At 52.5% G+C, this 24,469-nt stretch overlaps 2 protein-coding genes across 16 annotated transcripts in view; one reads left to right on the top strand and one right to left on the bottom strand.

Moving 5' to 3' along the window:
- OGFOD3 (2-oxoglutarate and iron dependent oxygenase domain containing 3) overlaps window positions 1–11,923 on the bottom strand; it is a 25,252-nt gene extending 13,329 nt beyond the window's left edge. For 8 of the 9 annotated variants that reach the window (XR_004033389.1, XM_030828090.1, XM_003279242.4 and 5 more), the window contains exons 1-4: window positions 11,753–11,923; window positions 8,746–8,975; window positions 5,204–5,279; window positions 3,487–3,529 (exon numbers count right to left, since the gene is read on the bottom strand). Coding sequence is in view for 8 of the 9 variants with exons in the window: in XM_030828090.1 (XP_030683950.1) it covers window positions 3,487–3,529; window positions 5,204–5,279; window positions 8,746–8,975; window positions 11,753–11,826 (423 nt within the window). In the remaining variant the exon portion in view is untranslated. The remainder of the gene's footprint in view (window positions 1–3,486; window positions 3,530–5,203; window positions 5,280–8,745; window positions 8,976–11,752) is intronic. The other variant, XM_030828092.1, reaches the window with a different exon arrangement.
- The window catches only part of HEXD (hexosaminidase D), a 27,114-nt gene continuing 14,309 nt past the window's right edge, over window positions 11,665–24,469 (top strand). The window contains exons 1-3 of one of the 7 annotated variants that reach the window (XM_030828086.1): window positions 11,665–12,081; window positions 13,125–13,258; window positions 17,912–18,021. In XM_030828086.1, the coding sequence (XP_030683946.1) occupies window positions 13,175–13,258; window positions 17,912–18,021 (194 nt within the window). In that variant the 5' untranslated portion in view covers window positions 11,665–12,081; window positions 13,125–13,174. The other 6 variants (XM_030828084.1, XM_030828083.1, XM_030828080.1 and 3 more) reach the window with 6 other exon arrangements.

The raw sequence follows: 24,469 nt of genomic DNA on the forward strand, positions 1-24,469 counted from the left end.
TTTTTGTTTTTGTAAAAAGCATCTTACTCTGTTGCCCAGGCTAAGGTGCAGTGGCACAGTCTCAGCTCACTGCAGCCTCAATATTCCAGGCTCCAGGCCAAGCAATCCTCCCACCCTCTGCCTCCCAAATAACTGGAACTAAAGGCACTCACCACCACAGCCAGCTAATTTTTCTATTTTTCGTAGAGATATGGTCTCACTATATTACCCAGGCTGGTCTCAAACTCCTGGGCTCAAGTGACCCTCCCACCTCAGCCTCCCAAAGTACTGGAATTACAGGCATTAGCCACCGCACCCAGCCTCAACCCAGGACTTTCTTAAAGTCGTCCCAGACCTGCCAGGTGCAGTGGCTCACACCTGTAATCCCAGCACTTTGGGAGGCTGAGACAGGTGGATTGCTTGAGGCCAGGAGTTCAAAACCTGCCTGGCTAACATGGTGAAACCCCATGTCTACTAAAAATACAAAATTAGCCGGGCATGGTGGTGGGCTGTAATCCCAGCTGTAGCTGGGACACCTACAGAGACAGCCTCCCAAGTAGCTGTAATCCCAGCTACTTGGGAGGCTGAGGCAGGAGAATCGCTTGAATCTGGGAGGCGGAGGTTGCAGCAAGCCGAGATTGCACCACTGCACTCCAGCCTGGGCTACAAGAGCAAAACTCCATCTCAAAAAAAAAAAAAAAAAAAATTCTTCCCGGACCAAACACTTTTGTTCCCTGTGACCTAAAGAATGGTGGCGCATGTGGGCTGTTTTTAGTCTGGAGCCATCTCCATTCAGCTCCGTGCCAGTCACAGTCACGTGTCCCTGTGGGCAAGTGTTGACTTCTCTCGAGTAAATGCCTCACAGAGGTGCTCACCTTGGCATCCTGGGCGGCTGGCACCACTGCGCGCACCACGCCAGGCCTGAGTCGTCACTTTGTAAGCCACTGCTGAAGTCTTTCCTGCCCGACCACCCACCTCTTAGTCCTTCCCCACGTCCTCAGAGGAAGAGGCTTCCAGCCCACGTCAGTCATCCCACCTGTGACCCCAGAGGAGCCCCAGTGCTGCCCCTTCCTCTGTGGATATTCCTCTGTGGATATTCCTCTGTGGGTATTCCTCTGTGGGTATTCCTCTGGGGATATTCCTCTGTGGGTATTCCTCTGTGGGTATTCCTCTGTGGATATTCCTCTGTGGGTATTCCTCTGTGGATATTCCTCTGTGGGTATTCCTCTGTGGATATTCCTCTGTGGATATTCCTCTGGGGATATTCCTCTGTGGGTATTCCTCTGTGGATATTCCTCTGGGGATATTCCTCTGTGGGTATTCCTCTGTGGATATTCCTCTGTGGGTATTCCTCTGTGGATATTCCTCTGTGGGTATTCCTCTGTGGATATTCCTCTGTGGGTATCCCTCCCGACCCAGCCACTGGCCCTGCGGCACCAACCTAGCATGGGTCCGTTGAACGGTAACTGAACCCAAAGCAGTGGCCCAGCCAGCTCCGTGCAGGGCAACTTCCCATGTGAACATGGAGGAGCAATGAAACAGAAACCTACTCACTCACAGATCTTTAACAAATAGCCCCCGAACTGAACCTAACCAAACTGAAATAAAAAGGAAGGAACTTAGGCTGGGCACGGTGGCTCACGCCTGTAATCCCAGCACTTTGGGGGGTCAAGGCAGGTGGGTCACCTGAGGTCTGGAGTTCGAGACCAGCCTGGCCAACACGGTGAAACCTTATCGCTACTTAAAATGCAAAAATTAGCTGGGCATCGTGGCACATGCCTGTAGTCCCAGCTACTCAGGAGGCTGAGGCAGGAGAATTGCTTGAACCCGGGAGTCGGAGGTTGCAGTGAGCAGAGATCGCCCCACTGCACTCCAGCCTGGGCAACAGAGCAAGATTCCGTCTCAGAAAAAAAAAAAGGAACTTAATTTTCAGAACTCAAGAGAAAAGAGTTTCCAGAAAAAAGTCACACGGACCATCACAGAAATACTTTGAAATTCTCAAAGAGTCTATGAATTAATTTCCTAGAAGAGTTTCAAATATGCAGAAAGACTCAAGTCTATTCAGTGATTATAATTCAAAGCGATCGCCAATAAACAGAGAGAAACAGATCTTCAGACAATTCCACACACCGAGCAAGAAAATAACCCTGAGGAGGTTGGGCGCGGTGGCTCATGCCTGTAATCCCAGCACTTTGGGAGGCCGAGGCGGGTGGATCACAAGGTCAGATCGAGACCATCCTGGCTAACACACGGTGAAACCCTGTCTCTACTAAAAATACAAAAAATTAGCCGGGCGTGGTGGCAGGTGCCTGTAGTCCCAGCTACTCGGGAGGCTGAGGCAGGAGAATGATGTGAACCCGGGAGGCGGAGCTTGCAGTGAGCCGAGATTGCACCACTGCGCTCCAGCCTAGTGACAGAGCGAGACTCTGTCTCAAAAAAAAAAAAAAAGAAAAGAAAAGAACCCTGAGGAAACCGCATGGGAATTGGAGCTAACACCAGCTGCACCAGGGACTGACTCCCAGTCACTGCCCATCAGGAGGGCGAGGCCACAGTGGGCAGTGGCTCTGTGATCCCTGTGGCTGCGGTAACACAAACCAGGGCTTTAAAACAACACAAGTTTGTTCTCTCACAGTTCTAGGGCCCAGGAGTCTAAAATCGAGGTGTAGGAGGGGCCCTGCTCCCTCCCAGGGCTCCAGGGGAGGTCCTGCCCCCCTCTTCCCATGGCCGCACCGCTCCCGTCTCTGCCTCCACTTCACAGGACCTTTTCCTCCTCCCTCTCAAAGCTCCCGTGCCTCTGTCTCCTACAGGCACTCGCTGTTGGATTTAGGACCCTAAGCCTCTATCTCCTACAGGCACTCGCCGTTGGATTTAGGACCCTAAGCCTCTGTCTCCTACAGGCACTTGCCATTGGATTTAGGGCCCTGAGTCTGGGACGGTGTCATCTTGATCCTTATCTACATCTGCAGAGGTCCCTTTTCCCAATCAGATCATGTCCACGGGCTCTGGGTGAACACACGATCCGAGGCCACTAGCCGACCCCCTGCAGCGTGACGGGCGTCCATAGAGGCCTCCAGATCGGAGGTTGCAGGATGTGTCACAGCGTGTCTGTCCCACGGAGGCTCTGCTGTTTCCTGGAAGGTCCGCGGGCTCTCCTGTGTCCAGCACACACAGCCGTCTCCTCGCTGGGCTCCCATCCCGCTCCCTTGCCGGCTGCCTGCTTCCAACCCCCTCTATCCCCCATGTGAACTGGAGCCAGGCATGCTGTGACATGCCGTGAAGAGATGGCCACGCACATCTAAGGACACGCTCTTCCCAACGAGGGGACACCGCACGGGTTTCAGTCAGGCGCAGCTGCTGCAGCTGGTGCTGAGGAACACCACGGCAGGCCCCACCCACATTCGGGGGCACGCAGGGAACCCTGCACGTCTGTGCCTTCCCCTTCCCATCCAAGTGAGAGCAAAGTTGAAGGGTAAAAAAAAAGGGGGGCAGGGACTACATTCAACTCACCCCTCCGTCAGATCCTCCCAGGGAGAGCCCCTTCTCAGCTATGCTGTAGGGAGAAAATAATTCAGAATTTAGTTGCTAGAATTGTCTATAATGTATCATCTAAGCCAACATCAATCAGCAAAATTAATGCAATGTTAGTGGGTCCTGCGTGTTTAATGTTTATGACGTAAACAAATGTTTAGACCAAAGGACTCAACTTTCAAAGTTCAGTGCGTAAGCAACAATACTGCCATCGCTGTCTTGTCAATATTTGACTCAGCTTAGAAATGACTGGGCTTCAGCACTTCGGGAGGCCAAGGCAGGTGGATCACAAGGTGAGAAGTTCCAGACCAGCCTGGCCAACATGGTGAAACCCCGTCTCAACTAAAAATACAAAAATTAGCCAGGTGTGATGGCAGGTGCCTGTAATCCCAGCTACTCTGGAGGCTGAGCCAGGAGAATCGCTTGAACCCAGGAGGCAGAGGTTGCAGTAAGCCGAGATCGCGCCACTGCACTCCAGCCTGGACAACAAAGCAAGACTCTGTCAAGAAAGAAAGAAAGAAAAAGAGAGAGAGAGAGAAAGGGAGGGCTGGGCTTAGTCTATCATCGTCAACATCGAGAGCCACCTGGGCCAAGCTCGGGAGCCTGAGGAGCACCTAGGGGAGGGCCCGCTGCTCCCCATCTCTCCTGGGACCCCAGGCAGGCGGGGGAAGCTTTGAGATTCACCAGCTTAGGAGATAAGGGCCCTGCCCGTGGTGGGAGAAAAACACCCACGGGCCAGCTGTGCTGGACCAGAGAGGACCGCCCTGAGCTGCCACAGGTGCTGGGAGCCGCCCGTGGACAGCACGTGGGGACACGCCGGTGCCTCAGTGAGAGAGCAGTAACCCCACGTGGAGCTAGGCAGCATCCTCGGGGGTAGGCTCCCTGGGGAGAATCTCAGGGCAGGGCACGTGGCCCAGGGCTGCACACCATTCCACATGCTTATCGTCTCAACAAGTGGTTGGAAAATCAAAACTTTCTTTTAAGATCTCAGTAAGAAAAGTCCAGCACCAGCGGCCTCTGAGTGGCATCCTGTGCTGCCACAAGTCACAGCCAGGTGGGGTGAAGTGCTCCCTGGAGGCAGTTTCAGAGCAGACACTGAGCGGTCATTGAGCAGTGTCCCGGAGGCTCCGTGGGGAGCAAGGGGCACTCAGCGGCCACGACCCCTGCAGAGGAACCTGGGCCTCCAGGTACTATCCCAGCTACTGCTTCACTGAGGGCCATGGTCTCCTCTCCTGAAATCGGAAAATCTGAGCTTGGCCCTTGAAAGCACATAATTCTTTTTTTTTTTTTTTTTTTTTGGCGGGGGGATGGAGTCTCACTCTGTCACCCAGGCTGGAGTGCAATGGCACAATCTCAGCTCACTGCAACCTCTGCCTCCCAGGTTCAAGCAATTCTCCTGTCTCAGCCTCCTGAGTAGCAGGATTACAGGTGCATGCCATCACACTCGGCTAATTTTTTGTATTTTAGTAAAGATGGGGGTTTCACCATGTTGCCCAGGCTGGTCTCGAACTCTCCTGAGCTCAAGCAATCCACCAGCCTTGTCCTCCCCAAGTGCTAGGATTACAGGCGTGAGCCACCATGCCTGGCAATAAAATCTTTAAAACCGCTTTATTACTAACAATACTCTACTTCCCGCCCTGGCCCCACTCCACGTGTGTTTGTTTAAATCCCCCCGTGCTCAGGGACGGGCGGTTACCTGCGAATCCGCTCTGCTTCCTTCCTGGTGATGACGACATCGGTCACACCTCTGCCGCACTTCCTGGGGGTGCAGCCTGTGAGGGGACAGCCAAGGTGAGATGCAGTTTCCAAGGCCATCAGCGCATGCCCTTCCAGGGAATCAGGGCCAGAGCCAGCTAATACGCCCGGTCAAATGTGAATTTCAGACACGCACAACCGCAGCTCTCCAGCGTGCATGCACTTTGTGCGGTGCGTCTGGAGTTCACGTCTCACTGGGCGACCTCGGCTTCCAGTGGCTCCAACTGGAGATTTAATCCAGAAGCACCTGTTGCTGCCTCAAACCCTAGGAAAGCCACAGAAGCCCCAGACATGGCATGAACAGCATTCCTGAACCATCACTGACTGCAGGTCCAGACACCCACAGGCACCGTCAGAAAACCCTCCTGAGACCGCCAGAGTGGAGCTTGTGGGTCTAGTCCCAGTCCTTCCCCAGGGCACAGTGAACTGCTCCCCACATCCCCCGTCTCTCCCCGTACCTCGGTGACTTGCGGAGGCCGAGAGGGAAGAGGAAGAAGCAGCTCAAATGGGGGTCAGGGTGGTCGGGGCAGGGACAGGGGCAGGGTCGTTGGGACTGGAGCAACAGGGTCGGGGCAGGGGCATGGTTATCGGGGCAGGGGCAGGGTCGTTGGGGCAGGATCAGAGTGGACAGGAGAGTCAGGGTCATTGGGGCAGAGGCAGGGTGGACGGGGCAGGGTGGTCAGGGCAGGGTTAGGATGTTTGGGGCAGGGTGGTCGGGGCAGGGGCAGGGTCGTTGGGGCAGGGGCAGGGTGGTCGAGGCAGCATCGCACAGATGCACAAGGTACAGCAGAGTGTCAGAGAGGGACCCAGCAACCCGCCCCTGTGGTTTGGTACCAAGTGCAGCTGGTTTCATGCGCTGGGCAGGCGTCAGGCCGTGCCTGCCTGATCAGACAGCAGCCCACAAGCACCAGGACACGGGGCAGACCCGGACTCCACAATATGCTTTTCCTCCCTCTCCCTACATCCTGCCTAAAAAGCCAGCCCTGAGCCTGGACGTGGAGCCTCCCTGCCGGGACCATGGGAATAAAAGCCTAACACTCAGTGCTGAGCGCCACCATCAGGGGCTTGGACCCAGGGATCACAAGGCACCGCGATGACCTTGGTTCCTTTCTCTGGGCCTTGTACCAGGAGATAAACAGAGCTCCACTTGGCTGAATATCAGGGAAGGGGGGCTGTAGTTACATGTGGTTAAATGATCTAATGGACATAGGTGTTTTATTTCAAAAACAGAAAGTCATTTTATGCTTTTTTATAAGGTTTACCCCACAAAACACGAGGACACAGGAAAGCGGAAAGCAAACGGCAAATGCGATGAGAGCCACACAGGCCCGTGGCGCAGCCTCTGTACTAGCAACGAGAATCACTAGAGGGAAGAGAGGGTCCCCCGCAGCACAGGAGCGACTCGGCAGGAAGTTGAAGGGGCAGCAGACAGCAGACAGCATCGCCCCATGACACATATGGCAGCCAAAGCACAGACGCTGCTGGGTCCACGCTCAGTGGAGGCTCTGACGCCCCTTTCCACAACCGGTGGGTGAAGGAGACAGAAACTGGTGATGAGAATTTGTGCACACCAGTGTGGGTCAGGAGAAATACCCATAACATTGTAAAAAGGGACCAAAAATCCCACACATTTCCAAATCTTTTAAATTTCCAATTCATGAGTTAAAAAACAATAATAATAAAAATTAGAGGCCAGGCGCAGTGGCTCATGCCTGTAACCCCAGCGCCTTGGGAGGCCGAGGCGGGTGGATCGCCTGAGGTCAGGAGTTCGAGATCAGCCTGGGCAACATGGGTGAAACCCCATCTCTACTAAAATTACAAAAATTAGCCAGACATGGTGGCAGGTGCCTGTAGTCCCAGCTACTCAGGAGGCTGAGGCAGCAGAATCACTTGAACCCAAGAGGGCAGGCGGAGGTTGCAGTGAGCCGAGATCACGCCACTGCACTCCAGCCTGGGCAACACAGCGAGTGACACTCTGTCCAAAAAAAAAAAAAGAAAAAAGAAAATACATCAAACCATTTGTTTTATTGTAAAATATATACAACATAGAATTTACCATTTTAGCCAAGCTTTTTAAAAAGTGCACAGTGTGGTGGCATCGGGCACAATAGCATTGTGCAGCCGTCACTAGCACCACCTCCAGAACTTTTCCACCTCCCACAGGTGAAATCCCAAACCCATTAAACATGGACTTCCCATCCCCCCTCCCTCATTCCAACTTTTTTCTTTTTTGGCGGGGGTCAGGATCTCGCTGTCACCCAGGCTGGAGTGCGGTGGCACACTCTAGGTTCACTGCAGCCCTGACCTCCTGACCTCCCAACCTCCTGGGTTCAAGTCATTCTTCCACCTCTGCCTCCTGAGCTGGGGTTACAGGCATGCACCACCACACCTGGCTCATTTTTTATTTTGTAGAGATGGGGCCTCACTGTGTTTCCCAGTCTGGTCTTGAACTCTTGGCCTCAAGCGATCCTCCTGCCTGGGCCTCCCAAAGTGCTGGGATTGAGGATAAGCCACTGCTCCAGGTCATTGAAACTATTTTTAATGCCGATAAATTATTAACGATCGCAAGAAAAATTTCTACTCGGTGCTAGCATTCAAAAAAGAGTTTTGGAAAGCTGGGATGTTAGAGAGCGAACTTCTAAGAAAGAGAGAGCACCACAACAACACACAACAGACACACGTTCATTTTCTTGACTCCGAGGCGGTCCTGTCCCTCCCTGCGGCGCGGCTGGGACCACGTTCACGTGCGTCACAACGGCGCCCCTTTGTGGAAGAACTTGGCAATCTTTTCTTGGTTCAAGTGCAAAGCATTAAATTGAATTTTTTAAAACCTGAATTCTGCCTCAAAAACCCAGCGGCGCATGCTGGACTTTTAAAACTGAGAATACATCCAGGTGGCATGGAATGCTCAAGAAAACAGAAGCGATAGGAGGCCTGCAGGCAGCGGGGTGTGCGGTGGCCGGCCCGGTCAGCCCTGCTCCGAGGCCGTGCGCTCTCCAGGGTGCTGAACCCCAGTCTGGTCAACCGCAGCGCTGCTCCAGGCTCTGGGCTGCCCTGCAACCACCACCCCTCGCATCTCAGGCCCAAGCAGAACGGGAAGGGGGAGGGGAGCTGGGGCACAGGACGGTGGAAGGGCTGCTGGTCGTTTCTTGTTACATTTTCCCCAACATTCTCTGACTCTACCACATTCTCCAGTCAAAAAACCTTTCTGGTTTTGACTTTCTCATCCCTATCTTTCCAAGGCAAACCATCTCCTCCGCTGGACCGCACAGCTTACTAAAATGCCGACCGTGGCCGGGCAGTGATGGGCAGAGCCCGAAACACCTGCACTCCCAGCCAGATGTGGACTAGCCAGCCTGGAGGGGAGAGGTCATCTGCTACCCCCAAGCATACCACATCCAACCCAATTCCCACCCCTTCATCGCAGCCAATGTCCTTTAACCACATTGCGTCTCATTTTAAAGTGTTGCTTTCCTGAACTACCTTCGAACCTGCGGTGACTGTCGTAGTCCTCAGAGCAGGGCACCTCGATGAATCTCCCTGCCACGACCTCGCCACGGCGGGCCAGGACCTCTGCGACCCCATCGTCAGCCCCCAAGCTGCTCCAGAGCAGAAGTGCGGTGAGCACAAGGCCGGCCCCCAGGCCCGCGGTCCTTAGCCACGGCCTCTGCCACAGCCTCTGCACCTCCCGTGGGGCTCGGTCCTTCTTGGTGCTGAGAACAGAAAACAGGCCACGTCACCCAAACACGGAGCGAGGCCAGAGAAAATGCTCCCCAATCATCAAAGTGCATGCACCATGACCCAGCCTGCACTCACACCTCACCCCTGAAACGAGGGCTTCCTGCCTGGGGCCAGCGCTGTCCACTCAGGAAACACGGACTCTTCCCTCCCTTTCCCTTCAGGGGTCTCCAGTACACACTAACTGCCTCCTGAGCCCGGGAGTTTGAGAAACACTGCAATAGAGACTCATGGGTTTTAAGCAGAAGAAAAAAAAAAAAGCCAGACATGCTCCTTATAAAAGCCACTTTAGGGCAGATGCAGTGGCTCATGCCTGTAATCCCAGCACTTGGCGAGGCCAAGGTGGGCAGATCATCTCAGGTCAGGGTATCGAGACCAGCCTGACCAACATGGTGAAACCCTGTCTCTACTAAATCAAAAAACAAAAATAAATAACTGGGTATGGTGGCACATGCCTGTAGTCCCAGCTACTCGAGAGGCTGAGGCAGAAGAATCATTTGAACCTGGGAGGTGGAGGTTGCAGTGACCCGAGATTGTGCCATTGCACTCCAGCGTGGGCAACGAGAGCAAAACTCCATCTCAATAAATAAATAAATAAATAACAAACACACACCACTTTAATGTGAGATGTTTCACAACAAAATAAGGATGTTTAAAAGGGTTTGCTTAGCAAAATGGGACAGGATGGGGTGCCCTGTGGTGCAGCCGCTCTCAAGACAGGCTGTTAGTGATGGGGGCCTCCATGCAGGGGTGAACACTAAGGACAGGGGCCACTGGAGGAAGGTTGTTTCCAGGGTGGGGCAGAGGTGAGCCCCCTACAGCTCAGGTTATTCCATCAGTGCCGCACTCACTCCCGTCCTGTAAAATAAGATTCTCGTCTGTTCCAAGGAGCAGGTATTGGGCCTGTCCCAACGCTGATAAGAGAGGGGCTTTGGACACATGTATTTCCAAAACTTGAATAGAGGCTCATTTAAGGCATATTAGGACAATATTTTATTTTTTTATTTTTATTTATTTATTTTTTTTGAGACAGAGTTTCACTCTTGTTGCCCAGGCTGGAGTGCAATGGCACAATCTCGGCTCACTGCAACCTCCGCCTCCCGGGCTCAAGCAATTCTCCTGCCCCAGCCTCCTAAGTAGCTAGGATTACAGGCGTGCACCACCACCCCCAGCTATTTTTTTGTATTTTTAGTAATAGAGACGGGGTTTCACCATGTTGGTCAGGCTGGTCTCGAACTCCTGACCTCAAGTAATCTAACCGCCTCAGCCTCCCAAGGTGTTGCAATTACAGGCAAGAACCACCACGCTCAGCCTCAAAAGTCTATATTTCTATATTAACCATTCAGTGCTGACAAAAACTGTTACTTGGTATTTCAGAAAATGTACAAGTTTACTGGAAATTTTTAAAATGTATTAATTAAATAACTTCTCATATTACTATTGAAGGAAATAGATACGTGTATGTTTATACTTGAAATATTCTTTTGGAGAGATCTGGTTTTTGGGAGAAGGTAGAATACTTATAAATCATCACTAGGTCATTCATTTATGCTTAATAAAATTATAGCTGCATGCTAGTCTGATGGTAGTGGATCCCCAGAACTTATTAACCTTATTGTCACCAACGTTGGCATACAACCCCCCACTGCTAAATTTGACTGGCTTTTAAAAAATTATAGCTGTGGCCAGGTGCAGTGGCTTATGCCTGTAATCCCAGCACTTTGGGAGGCTGAGGTGGGTGGATTGCTTGAGGTCGGGAGTTCAAGACCAGCCTGGCCAACATGGTGAAACCCCATCTCTACTAAAATTACAAAAATTAGCCGGGCATGGTGGCAGGCGCCTGTAATCCCAGCTACTTGGGAGGCTGAGGCAGGAGAATCTCTTGAACCCGGGAGGTGGAGGTTGCAGTGAGCCGAGATTGTGCCACTGCACTCCAGCCTGGGCAACAGAGCGAGACTCCGTCTCAAAAAAAAAAAAAAATTATAGCTGTGAACTAGCATGAGGCATTTAAGATCCTACCTAGGTAGACTCCAAAAGCAGCTGAGATGAAAAGGGGATAAAAATCTCAAGGACAAACTATGAGGTTTAAGAGTTATTGCAGTCTATCCAAACCTGAGGTGTCCTCCTGATATTTCTAAACTGACGACTTCAATGTGCAAATCGTCACCTGAGGGGAATTGGGCACTCCCCAAAAGAGCAAAATATTAATATCAAGCAAGCGAGAAGCTGTATTCTGCACGTTAGAGGTTCTTTCACTAATACCTGCAAACCAATGATCACCTGTAACATTTTAAAATCCTAAAACTAAGCCATTCCTCCATGGCACCCGATCCTCTAGAATTCCGCAGGGAAAGCAGGTTTCGTGGTTTAAAAGTGAAGGCGGAGGCACGCTCCGGGCTCAGGCGGACTTTCCAGGCTGCTGGGTGGGTTATTCCATGGGACAGCGACAGACAAACGGCAGGTTCCCGGAGCAGCAGCAGCAGCTCATCAGGTTGGGAGCAAAGCCCCCTTCTCTTTCTCATGCCCCTCTGGGATCGGTGGGCCTCTGCCGTCGGCCACCGCGGCTCCCGCCCGCACCTGCCTTGCTCCCAGCATAGGCTGCGGTAGACCCCGCCCCCCGCGGCAGACCACGCCCCACCGGCCTCACCCCACCCCCCCGTCGGGCCAGGCCCCGCCCCATCAGCCCCGGTCCCGCCCACTCCACGGCCTTGTCCGCCGCCGCAGCGCGCGCCCTTTCCCTCCTCGCCGCTACCTGCTCCGGTTCCGGCGCTCAGACGCTCCGTTGCCCTCGGGCGCCTTGGTTGCGGTCCTCCGCTGAGGCGCCATCGGACCAAGCCGCCGCGGAGCCGGGCCGGACGCGGGCGCCAGTCCCGGGGACGAACGCCGTGACAGGGAGCGCGAGGTGGACGCGGCTCAGGGACGCAGGAGCGACGCGCTCGGCCATCGGCCCCTGGGCTGGCGACCAGGCCCGAGCAATCGGCGGCCGAGCGGGGCGGGGCTCAGAGCGGAGGCGGTAGCCGCGAGGGCGGGGCGGCCGGACCTCTCTGCGCCCCCGGACCTCGCGGGACCGCAGCGGCGCAGGTGAGGTGCGGGTGCGGCTCTGGCTCTGCGCGCTCGGCTGGGCGGCTCCGGTCTGGAAGCGTTTCCGCCGCGCCTGTACCTGGAGAGGGACGGCCGGGCTCGCGAGCGGCGTCTCCCAGCGTGGCTGTTCCGCAGCGGCGATGCGGGGCTGCTGGGAGAGGCTTGCACCGAGCCTGTGGGTGAAAATTGTGTATAACTGGTCGTATGTAAAAACTGAAAGTGTTTGGTGTCCGTGTGCACCACCGGCCTGCCCTGCTGTGTTACAGAGCCCTTAGAGTCAGGAGCCTCCGAAACCCTGCACGGAACCGGGGGTTGGATTATGGAACTGAGTCTGTCTCACATGCAAAGCTTTCCTTTCCTTTTCTCACCCAATCCTTTGTGCTTTCATAGTAGATGGGAAAAATAAATTTAAAAAATACATAAATTTTACCCTTCCCCAGCTGCTTCGTTATCCCTTGGATGCCGCCTTTATTCAATATAATACTATGGTCAGCTCTGATGCACTTGGGGTTTTTTTAAAAATTATCAGCTTACCTTAAATCCTAGACAGTTTTCTCCAACCTGGAGTCAGTTTTGCAGTTTTTTCCTCTTTATAATCAAGCTGATCTGAGCTCTAGAAATACAAATTAGTTTTAATATTACCTAAAATTAGGATAAATTTCCTACAGAAGCATCATATTGTGCGGCCTAATAGGAAAATGTTTAGAGGCTTCTGCCCGACTGTTTGCACTAGCATAGTACATCTAGTTTAACAAGGTCTTTAAAACAAAGTGGTTTGGCAGTTATTTGTGTTATTATAGATCATAACCATCTTATAAACAAACCAGTGCTGTTTTGTTTTAGCAGCAAATCACACATAGCAGAGGTCTCTATATCTTAACATGGAGGCAGACTTCTGGTTCATTTTCATGTTAGCAAAATGAGTTTCCTCCAAGTTAATCAATCAAAACTGGCCAGTATCAGAACTGACACTGAAAGTATAAGGGGAAAGGCAAAGGGAGAAGCTTCTGCTCCTGTTGATAACTCTTGATTTTCTCCACTAGGAAGAAGTCCCCAAGGAGACTTTGCCATAGGAGTTCACAGAAATATTGAAATGTCAGGTTCCACGCCATTTAAGATGAGATTAGTTCATTTAGACCTTAAAGGAGCTCCACCAAAGGTCTCGTACCTCTCAGAGGTAAGGGCTCCCTTTTACCTCTAGAGCATTACTTTTTGCCCTGGCTTCATTCTTTAAAGTTTTGAGCAGTGTTCTGTGGAAATGGGTACCTAGAACGCAACCACAGGTTCTTGGTGGAGCAAGATGGTGGCAGCAGCATTGATTCTGAATTTCCCCCATAGCCTCTCACAAAAACAGAACAACCAGGATGATAAAAGGGAAAAAAAACAGACAGAGAACAAAAGAAACTCACAGCTTCTTTCTTGTGGGTTGAAGTGTGTCTTTCCAAAAAGATATGTTCAGGTCTTAACCCCTGGGACCTGTGAATGAGACCTTATTTGGAAATAGGATCTTTGCAGATGTAATCAAAATAAGATGAAGTTGTACTAGAATACGGTGAACCCTAATCCAGTGATTGGCATCCTTATGAGGAGAGGGAAATTTAGAGCCTGAGACACACGGAGGGAAGGCAGTGTGAAGACCCAGGAGGATGCCCCGCAGTGCCGGCAGCCAAGATGGTCATGACGCGCCACAAACCCCGGGATGCCAAGGACAGCTGACGATCACCAGAAGCTAGAGAGAAGCAAGGAAGGGTCCTCCTCTGCAGCCTTCAGGGAGAGCTGGGTCTGCTGACACCTGGATTTTGGACTTAGGGCCTCCAGAACTGTGAGAGAATAAATTTCTGTTGTGTCAAGCCACCCAGTTGTTTGTTTGTTTTTTGAGACGGAGTCTCGCTCTGTCATCCAGGTTGGAGTACAATGGTGCAGTCTCGGCTTACTGCAACCTCCACCTCCTGGGTTCAAGCAATTCTCCTGCCTCAGCCTCTGGAGTAGCTGGGATTACAGGTGCCCACCACCATGCCTGGCTAATTTTTGTATTTTTAGTAGAGATGGGGTTTCACCACGTTGGCCAGGCTGGTCTCGAACTGCTGACCTCGTGATCCACCCGCCTCAGCCTCCCAAAGTGCTAGGATTACAGGCGTGAGCCACTGCGCCCGGCCAAGCCACCCAATTTATGGTCATTTATTACAGCAGCCCTAGAAAACTAAGACACTCTTCAACAAAATTAGGTATCAGGGTTTCCCCATGGATCCCAAACTACAAGTGGGTGGGGCCAAACCACAGACAGAATTAACACCTGTATGGGGTTAGTGGCCAAGCAGGAGGTAACAGAGGAAAGAGGGAAACTCCAACAGTGCTAAGACCAGAGGACCCAGAAAATAGCCTCAAAAGTAAGTAAAGGTCTCCCATAGTGAGAAGCAGGGCAGAGTTTTAATGGCTCCCGTCTGAGATTGAGTGCAAAGAGACAAAGGAGGGTGCAGGGGAGGCCGAGACTGCAAGGCTCTCAGAAATACGTAACGAAACTTACTTCCAGAGGAACAGCGCCCCCCAGTAAGGACAAAACGGGGAAAGAATCCATATTGAACTGGGCAGGAACAGCGAAGGGAAAGGGGAATGCTGAGGTCCTGGGGAAAGGCGTCCAGAAGAGGCGGAGGCCAAAAAACACTGCAGAAGTAGCTACACAGAGCCTGCAGTTTCTAATACCACATGGCAGCAGTAGAGGAGAGACTGGCCTGTCACCATTGCTGGCCTTGTCACCATTGTAAACACAAGAGGCTGGCCTGTCACCATTGCAAACACAAGAGCCTGTTCTTAAAAACGAGCAACAGGCTGGCCGTGGTGGCTCACGTCTGTAATCCAGGCACTTTGGAAGGCCAAGATGGACAGATCACCTAAGGTCAGGAGCTTGTGACCAACCTGGGCAACATGGAGAAACCCCGTCTCTACTAAGAATACAAAAATTAGCAAGGCATGGTGACACATGCCTGTAGTCCCAGCTACTTGGGAGTCTGAAGCAGGAGAATTGCTTGAACTCAGGAGGCAGAGGTTGCAGTGAGCCGAGACTGCGCCACTGCACTCCAGCCGAGGTGACAGAGCAAGACACCATCTCAAAAAAAGAAAAGAAAAAAAAAAAAGAAGCAGAAAAGAGTGTTGTTTAACATCATACAAAGATAGGTAAGAAAAAAGAAGGCCGGGCATGGTGGCTTACGCCTGTAATCCCAGCACTTTGGGAGGCCGAGGAAGGTGGATCACAAGGTCAGGATATTAAGACCATCCTGGCTAACACAGTGAAACCCTGTCTCTACTAAAAATACCAAAAATTAGCCCCGTGTGGTGGTACGTGCCTGTAATCCCAGCTACTTGGGAGGCTGAGGCAGGAGAATCACTTGAACCTGGGAGGTGGAGGTTGCAGTGAGCCGAGATTGTGCCACTGCACTCCAGCCTGGGTGACAAGAGTGAGACTCTGTCTCAAAAAAAAAAAAAAAAAGAGAAAAGAAGATGATCTGAATAGCATTGCAGCAGTGAAGGTGCTCCAGACACACAGGCCCACCCAGCAGGAAACGCTGTTCCGTAATATTTCATAACGAGATAAAGATACTCAGAAGATGACAGAAGCTGTGAAAGAACAGCATAAATCAGAAATAGAAAAGCCCGGGCCAGGCTCAGTGGCTCACAACTGTAATCCCAGCACTTTGGGAGGCCGAGGCAAGCGGATTACTTGAGGTCAGGAATTGGAGACCAGCCTGGCCAACATGGTGAAACCCCGTCTCTACTAAAAATACAAAAATTAGCCAGGCGTGGTGGCAGGCGCCTGTGATCCCACCTACTTGGGAGGCTGAGGCACGAGAATCGCCTGAACCTGGGTGGTGGAGGTTGCGGTGAGCTGAGATCGCGCCACTGCACTCCAGCCTGGGCGATAGTGCAAGACTCAGTCTAAAAAAAATAGACAAGCCCAGAATCGTGGTAATTAGACAAAAGGAGGTTGTAAAAAATTGCCTGTGGAGCTCAGAAATGAATTATAAGGAAAAAACAATGTTTTCAATGAAGACTAAACTATAAGAAGTGTAAAAGTGAGTAGACACCATGGAAAGCGCGGTATTTGGAAATGACAGAAAAGAAAAAAGCAAACATGGAGAGATGAAAAGGTGTTCTGACAATTGAATATGGCAAAGAAGACTGAACTTAGATACAGCTGATGAAAAGGCGTTTTGACTTGGGCTGGGCGCGGTGGCTCATGCCTGTAATCCCAGCACTTTGGGAGGCCGAGGAGGGCGGATCACCTGAGGTCAGGAGTTCGAGACCAGCCTGACCAACGTGGTGAAACCCTGTCTCTACTAAAAATACAAAAATTAGCCAGGTGTGGTGGCAGGTGCCTGTAATCCCAGCTACTTGGGAGACTGAGGCAGGAGAATCGCTTGAACCCGGGAGGCGGAGGTTGTGGTGAGCCTTGATTGCGCCACTGCACTCCATCCTAGGGGACAAGAGCAAAACTCCATCTCAAAAAAAAAGAAAGGAAAGGTGTTCTGACAATTGAATATAGGCAAAGGAGATCCAACTTACAGCTGGAGTCCCTGTTTCCGTCATCTGTTGCTGCATGACAGATCTCCCCAAACTTAAGGTCCCCATTCATCACCCCTTGTGTTTCTGTGGGTTGGCTGCATGGTTCTGCTTTTCTGACTGAGGTGCCCTCAGGTGGTCACAGCCCCGTGACATCTAGAAACATCTGATGGTCTGCGTGGCCTTCCATGTCCGGCAGTTCATCCTGACCGTCAGCTGGGGCTCCTTGGTTCTCCTGCACGTGAGTCATCCAGGAGGCCTAGCATGCACCTGTAGTCCCAGCTCCTTGGTAGGCTGAGGCTGGAGGATCCCTTGAGCCCAGGAGTTGGATGCTGCAGCGAGCCATGATCATGCCAGCACGCTCCAGCCTGAGCGACAGAGTGAGACTCCGTCTGTTAAAAAAAGAGAGAGGCCAGGCACAGTGGCTCACACCTGTAATCCCAGCATTTTGGAAGGCCGAGGGGCAGATTACCTGAGGTCAGGAGTTCGAGACCAGCCTGGCCAACATGGTGAAACCCCCCCGTCTCTACTAAAAATACAAAAATTACTTGGGCATCAGGGCGGGCGCCTGTAATCCCAGCTACTCGGGAGGCTGAGGCAGGAGAATCGCTTGAACCTGGGAGGCAGAGGTTGCAACGAGCCAAGATCACGCCACTGCACTTCAGCCTGGGTGACAGAGCGAGACTCTGTCTCAAAAAAAAAAAAGAAAAAAAGAGAAAGAGAAGAAAGTGGGGAGGAGAATGAGGGAGAAGGGACCCCATGAGTACAGCCCAGGAACAAATGAGTTCCGCACCCCTCTCTCACCTCCCCCAGGTGCTGACCCCAACCCTCCAGAGCCCTGCTCCCCCTGCCCCGGCTCCTCCTGCCCCGTCCCCCATGCCTTGCTGTTCTCCTTCAGCCTGACTGCCCTGTCCCCCGTGCCTTGCTGGTGCCCCTCAGCCTGGCTGCCCTGCTGGGCCCCCGTTCGTGAAGAGCTGCTTCTCGGTGGCTCCCTGCTGGCCGGACCCGTCCCTCCCAAGCTGAGCCACCAGCGCGTTGAGTAGCAGCCCTGTTTGATAGCATATCTCCCCTTCTGTGCAAAATAGTCACTGGAACTGGGAGTTTCGTTTGGCATAACGTAAAGTACACATTCCGGATTTAAGGTTCCCAGGAGAAATAGGAATAGCAACTCCCACAGTCTCCACAGGCCGAAAGGGAAGGCGTCTCCCCGCTGTGGACGTGCCACGTCGTACTCCAGCGGCCACTTCTTCCTAACCTCTCCCTGTTTATCTCCCAGATTTTTCCTCTGTTCCGTGCACTAGGTGCAAACGGCCTCCTCATTGAGTATGAAGACATGTTTCCCTACGAGGGCCCTCTGAGGCTGCTGAGGGCCAAGTACGCCTACAGGTAACGCCGCCCGCAGCAGGGACAGGGGCCCGGCGGGAACGCGGGGAAGGGGGGGTTCTGCAGGGCAGGAGGAGCAGCAACCTGGAGGTGCGGGTGGAACAGTCAGGAACTGAACAGTGGTGGGTGTATTCCTTTTTTGTCTTTTTAAATTCATCTCTTTAATTTTAAAAAAAAAAAAAAAAAAAAAAATTATAAAATGAAAACAAAGTTGCATTCCAAACATTCACTGGAGAGAATTTTGAAACATTTAAAGGGAAAGTAAGCATCAGCAGCGCCCCCTACAGGGAAGAGCTGCAGTTCCTGTCTCTGTCCTGCAGGCGGTTCCTCTGTTGACGGGAAGGCCTGGAGAAGGCTGAGCTGGAGAAGGCTGAGCTAGAGAAGGCTGGAGAAAGCTGGGCTAGAGAAGGTTAGAGAAGGCTGGAGGAGGCTGGGCTAGAGAAGGTTAGAGAAGGCTGGAGGAGGCTGGGCTAGAGAAGGTTAGAGAAGGCTGGAGGAGGCTGAAGAAGGCTTGAGAAGGCTGGGCTAGAGAAGGCTGGAGGAGGCTGGAGAAGGCTGGAGAAGGCTGAGCTAGAGAAGGCTGGAGAAGGCTGGGCTAGAGAAGGTTAGAGAAGGCTGGAGGAGGCTGGAGAAGGCTGAGCTAGAGAAGGCTGGAGGAGGCTGGAGAAGGCTGGGCTAGAGAAGGTTAGAGAAGGCTAGAGGAGGCTGGAGAAGGCTGGGCTAGAGAAGGTTAGGGAAGGCTGGAGGAGGCTGGAGAAGGCTGAGCTAGAGAAGGCTGGAGGAGGCTGGAGAAGGTTGGAGAAGGCTGGGCTAGAGAAGGCTGGAGAAGGCTGGAGAAGGCTGAGCTAGAGAAGGCTGGAGAAGGCCTCCGTGCAGGGAGGGGCTGCTCTTCAGGCCACAGTCGAGCCTTGAGTTAGAGAAGTGAAGAATTGAAGGGGAGAGAATCAAAATCAATAAAATCAGGTGTGGTAGAGATGGGAGGCCCCTGCTCAGCGTTAAAATCACAGGTCTTTGTGAAAATCAGTAACAGCCCCAAAGATAAACGCGCAATGGACATTAACTGGCCAATCCCAAAGGAAGAAACGAAAAAGGCCAATAAGCGTATAAGAAAATGTGAAGGCCAGGAGCGGTGGCTCATGCCTGTAGTCCCAGCACTTTGGGAGGCCGAGGAGGGCGGATCACCTGAGGTCAGGAGTTCGAGACCAGCCTGACCAACGTGGTGAAACCCTGTCTCTACTAAAAATACAAAAATTAGCCAGGTGTGGTGGCAGGTGCCTGTAATCCCAGCTACTTGGGAGACTGAGGCAGGAGAATCGCTTGAACCCGGGAGGCGGAGGTTGTGGTGAGCCTTGATTGCGCCACTGCACTCCATCCTAGGGGACAAGAGCAAAACTCCATCTCAAAAAAAAAGAAAGGAAAGGTGTTCTGACAATTGAATATAGGCAAAGGAGATCCAACTTACAGCTGGAGTCCCTGTTTCCGTCATCTGTTGCTGCATGACAGATCTCCCCAAACTTAAGGTCCCCATTCATCACCCCTTGTGTTTCTGTGGGTTGGCTGCATGGTTCTGCTTTTCTGACTGAGGTGCCCTCAGGTGGTCACAGCCCCGTGACATCTAGAAACATCTGATGGTCTGCGTGGCCTTCCATGTCCGGCAGTTCATCCTGACCGTCAGCTGGGGCTCCTTGGTTCTCCTGCACGTGAGTCATCCAGGAGGCCTAGCATGCACCTGTAGTCCCAGCTCCTTGGAAGGCTGAGGCTGGAGGATCCCTTGAGCCCAGGAGTTGGATGCTGCAGCGAGCCATGATCATGCCAGCACGCTCCAGCCTGAGCGACAGAGTGAGACTCCGTCTGTTAAAAAAAGAGAGAGGCCAGGCACAGTGGCTCACACCTGTAATCCCAGCATTTTGGAAGGCCGAGGGGCAGATTACCTGAGGTCAGGAGTTCGAGACCAGCCTGGCCAACATGGTGAAACCCCGTCTCTACTAAAAATACAAAAATTACTTGGGCATCAGGGCGGGCGCCTGTAATCCCAGCTACTCGGGAGGCTGAGGCAGGAGAATCGCTTGAACCTGGGAGGCAGAGGTTGCAACGAGCCAAGATCACGCCACTGCACTTCAGCCTGGGTGACAGAGCGAGACTCTGTCTCAAAAAAAAAAAGAAAAAAAGAGAAAGAGAAGAAAGTGGGGAGGAGAATGAGGGAGAAGGGACCCCATGAGTACAGCCCAGGAACAAATGAGTTCCGCACCCCTCTCTCACCTCCCCCAGGTGCTGACCCCAACCCTCCAGAGCCCTGCTCCCCCTGCCCCGGCTCCTCCTGCCCCGTCCCCCATGCCTTGCTGTTCTCCTTCAGCCTGACTGCCCTGTCCCCCGTGCCTTGCTGGTGCCCCTCAGCCTGGCTGCCCTGCTGGGCCCCCGTTCGTGAAGAGCTGCTTCTCGGTGGCTCCCTGCTGGCCGGACCCGTCCCTCCCAAGCTGAGCCACCAGCGCGTTGAGTAGCAGCCCTGTTTGATAGCATATCTCCCCTTCTGTGCAAAATAGTCACTGGAACTGGGAGTTTCGTTTGGCATAACGTAAAGTACACATTCCGGATTTAAGGTTCCCAGGAGAAATAGGAATAGCAACTCCCACAGTCTCCACAGGCCGAAAGGGAAGGCGTCTCCCCGCTGTGGACGTGCCACGTCGTACTCCAGCGGCCACTTCTTCCTAACCTCTCCCTGTTTATCTCCCAGATTTTTCCTCTGTTCCGTGCACTAGGTGCAAACGGCCTCCTCATTGAGTATGAAGACATGTTTCCCTACGAGGGCCCTCTGAGGCTGCTGAGGGCCAAGTACGCCTACAGGTAACGCCGCCCGCAGCAGGGACAGGGGCCCGGCGGGAACGCGGGGAAGGGGGGGTTCTGCAGGGCAGGAGGAGCAGCAACCTGGAGGTGCGGGTGGAACAGTCAGGAACTGAACAGTGGTGGGTGTATTCCTTTTTTGTCTTTTTAAATTCATCTCTTTAATTGTAAAAAAAAAAAAAAAAAAAAATTATAAAATGAAAACAAAGTTGCATTCCAAACATTCACTGGAGAGAATTTTGAAACATTTAAAGGGAAAGTAAGCATCAGCAGCGCCCCCTACAGGGAAGAGCTGCAGTTCCTGTCTCTGTCCTGCAGGCGGTTCCTCTGTTGACGGGAAGGCCTGGAGAAGGCTGAGCTGGAGAAGGCTGAGCTAGAGAAGGCTGCAGATAGCTGGGCTAGAGAAGGTTAGAGAAGGCTGGAGGAGGCTGGGCTAGAGAAGGTTAGAGAAGGCTGGAGGAGGCTGGGCTAGAGAAGGTTAGAGAAGGCTGGAGGAGGCTGAGAAGGCTTGAGAAGGCTGGCTAGAGAAGGCTGGAGGAGGCTGGAGGCTGGAGAAGGCTGAGCTAGAGAAGGCTGGAGAAGGCTGGGCTAGAGAAGGTTAGAGAAGGCTGGAGGAGGCTGGAGAAGGCTGAGCTAGAGAAGGCTGGAGGAGGCTGGAGAAGGCTGGGCTAGAGAAGGTTAGAGAAGGCTAGAGGAGGCTGGAGAAGGCTGGGCTAGAGAAGGTTAGGAAGGCTGGAGGAGGCTGGAGAAGGCTGAGCTAGAGAAGGCTGGAGGAGGCTGGAGAAGGTTGGAGAAGGCTGGGCTAGAGAAGGCTGGAGAGGCTGGAGAAGGCTGAGCTAGAGAAGGCTGGAGAAGGCCTCCGTGCAGGGAGGGGCTGCTCTTCAGGCCACAGTCGAGCCTTGAGTTAGAGAAGTGAAGAATTGAAGGGGAGAGAATCAAAATCAATAAAATCAGGTGTGGTAGAGATGGGAGGCCCCTGCTCAGCGTTAAAATCACAGGTCTTTGTGAAAATCAGTAACAGCCCCAAAGATAAACGCGCAATGGACATTAACTGGCCAATCCCAAAGGAAGAAACGAAAAAGGCCAATAAGCGTATAAGAAAATGTGAAGGCCAGGAGCGGTGGCTCATGCCTGTAGTCCCAGCACTTTGGGAGGCCGAGGCGGGTGGATCATGAGGTCAGGAGATCAAGACCATCCTGGCTAACACAGTGAAACCCTGTCTCTACTAAAAGTACAAAAAAATTAGCCAGGTGTGGTGGCGGGCGCCTGTAGTCCCAGCTACTCCAGAGGCTGAGGCAGGAGAATGGCCTGAACCTGGGAGGTGGAGCTTGCGGTGAGCCGAGATTGTGCCACTGCACTCCAGCCTGGGCGACAGAGTGAGACTCTGTCTCAAAAAAAAAAAAAAATTGTAAGACTCAGTCCGGGCGCGGGTGGCTCACACCTGTAATCCTAGCACTTTGGGAGGCCGAGGTGGGCGGATCACGAGGTCAGGAGATCAAGATCATCCTGGCTAACACAAGAGAAACCCCATCTCTACTAAAAATATAAAAAATTAGCTGGGCATAGTGGCGGGCGCCTATAGTCTCAGCTACTCGGGAGGCTGAGGCAGGAGAATGGCGGGAACCCGGGAGGTTGAGCTTGCAGTGAGCCAAGATTGCGCCACTGCGCTCCAGCTTGGGCGACAGTGCCAGACTCCGTCTCAAAAACAAAAAAGAAAAAGAAAAAATTAGCTGGGCATGGTGGTGTGCGCCTGTGGTCCCAGCTACTCAGGAGGCTGAGGAAGGAGAATTGCATGAACTCAGGAGGCAGAGGTTGCAGTGAGCTGAGATCATGCCACTGCACTCCAGCCTGGGTGACAGAGCAAGACTCGGTCTCAAAAAGATAATGATAAATTAAATAAAATAAATAAAAAATTGTAAGACTCCGTGTTGATGAGAATGAGAAAGAGGAAAACTGCCTTCTGGTGAACGTAACGTGACGTCTGCTCTGGGAGGACTTTGACTCCATGTGTCAGAACTCCAAAACACCCGCACCCCACGCAGCCCACATGTGGTTAGATCAGAAGAGAGGAACGGTGAGCCAGGGTGTTGGCCTGCGATGAGATAATCAGGTGCGATGAGATAATCAGGTGTGATGAGATGATCAAGTGCGATGACATGATCAGGGGTTGGCATTTTCTTCATACTCTTCTTCCTACAATGAAGACATTTTGTCTTTCTATGTGAAAAAGTAAAGTACCAGGGTTCCTTCGAAGCTTGAAACAGGAATGTTTAAAGACGTTATGTAACGCATAAATCCATAGAACGGATTAGCCTAAAATGGTTCAAACATAGAAAAACTAGAAATAGCTTTTTTTTAGATAAATTCATAAATGACAGCTCATGTAAAGCTTGTGAAAAATGAAGAAGTCGACCCGGGGCAGTCAGCCCTTCCCAGGATGTGCCCCTTCTGCAGAGGACGTGTGCTCAGGGATTGTTTCAGGTCGAGGGCCCTCGGGCAGCTGCTGACCCGGCAGCTGGATGTCTGGTCTCCAGAACTGGGAGAACATTTCTGTTGTCTTAAGCCACCTGGTTTGTGGCGATCACTTCTGCCCTGACAGCAGTGTCCTTTGAGGAGATGGCGAGTGTGAGTGGTCAGGGCTGTGCTGTGACTTACTGCAGTGGGGAGAGGGACACGGAGGGGCGGAGTGGCCCTGGGAGACCCGTTAGGAGAGTTTCATGGTAAGTCCGTAGCGGTTTAGACAGGGGTGGTGCCTGGATGGAGTGTGGCTCCTCCTGTGGCATTTTTTTTTTTAAGACAGAGTCTTGGCCGGGCGCGGTGGCTCACGCTTGTAATCCCAGCACTTTGGGAGGCCGAGGCGGGCGGATCACAAGGTCAGGAGATCGAGACCACGATGAAACACTGTCTCTACTAAAAATACAAAAAATTAGCCGGGCGTGGTGGTGGGCGCCTGTAGTCCCAGCTACTCGGAGAGGCTGAGGCAGGAGAATGGCGTGAACCCGGGAGGCGGAGCTTGCAGTGAGCCGAGATTGCGCCACTGCACTCCAGCCTGGGCAACAGAGCAAGACTCCGTCTCAAAAAAAAAAAAAAAAAAGAATCTTGTTCTGTATCCCAGGCTGGAGTGCAGTGGTGCGATCTTGGCTCACCGCAAACTCTGCCTCCCAGGTTCAAGTGATTCTCCTCCCTCAACCTCCCGAGTAGCTGGGATTACAGGTACGTACCACCAGGCCTGGCTAATTTTTGTATTTTTAGTACATACGGGGTTTCGTCATGTTGGCCAGGCTGGTCTCGAACTCCTGACCTCAAGTGATCTGCCTGCCTCGGCCTCCCAAAGTGCTGAGATTACAGGCGTGAGCCACTGCACCTGGCCTTGGGTAGTTTCTTGTAAAATGTGATGACTTCATTCTCTTGTCGCGGGTTGAAAAGCGAACCATTGGCCGGGCGCGGTGGCTCACGTTTGTAATCCCAGCACTTTGGGAGGCCGAGGCGGGTGGATCATGAGGTCAGGAGATTGAAACCACGGTGAAACCCCGTCTCTACTAAAAATACAAAAAATTAGCCGGGCGTGGTGGCGGGCGCCTGTAGTCCCAGCTACTCAGAGAGGCTGAGGCAG

The sequence above is a fragment of the Nomascus leucogenys genome, chromosome 14, assembly GCF_006542625.1.
Source record: "Nomascus leucogenys isolate Asia chromosome 14, Asia_NLE_v1, whole genome shotgun sequence".
Taxonomy (NCBI): domain Eukaryota; kingdom Metazoa; phylum Chordata; class Mammalia; order Primates; family Hylobatidae; genus Nomascus; species Nomascus leucogenys.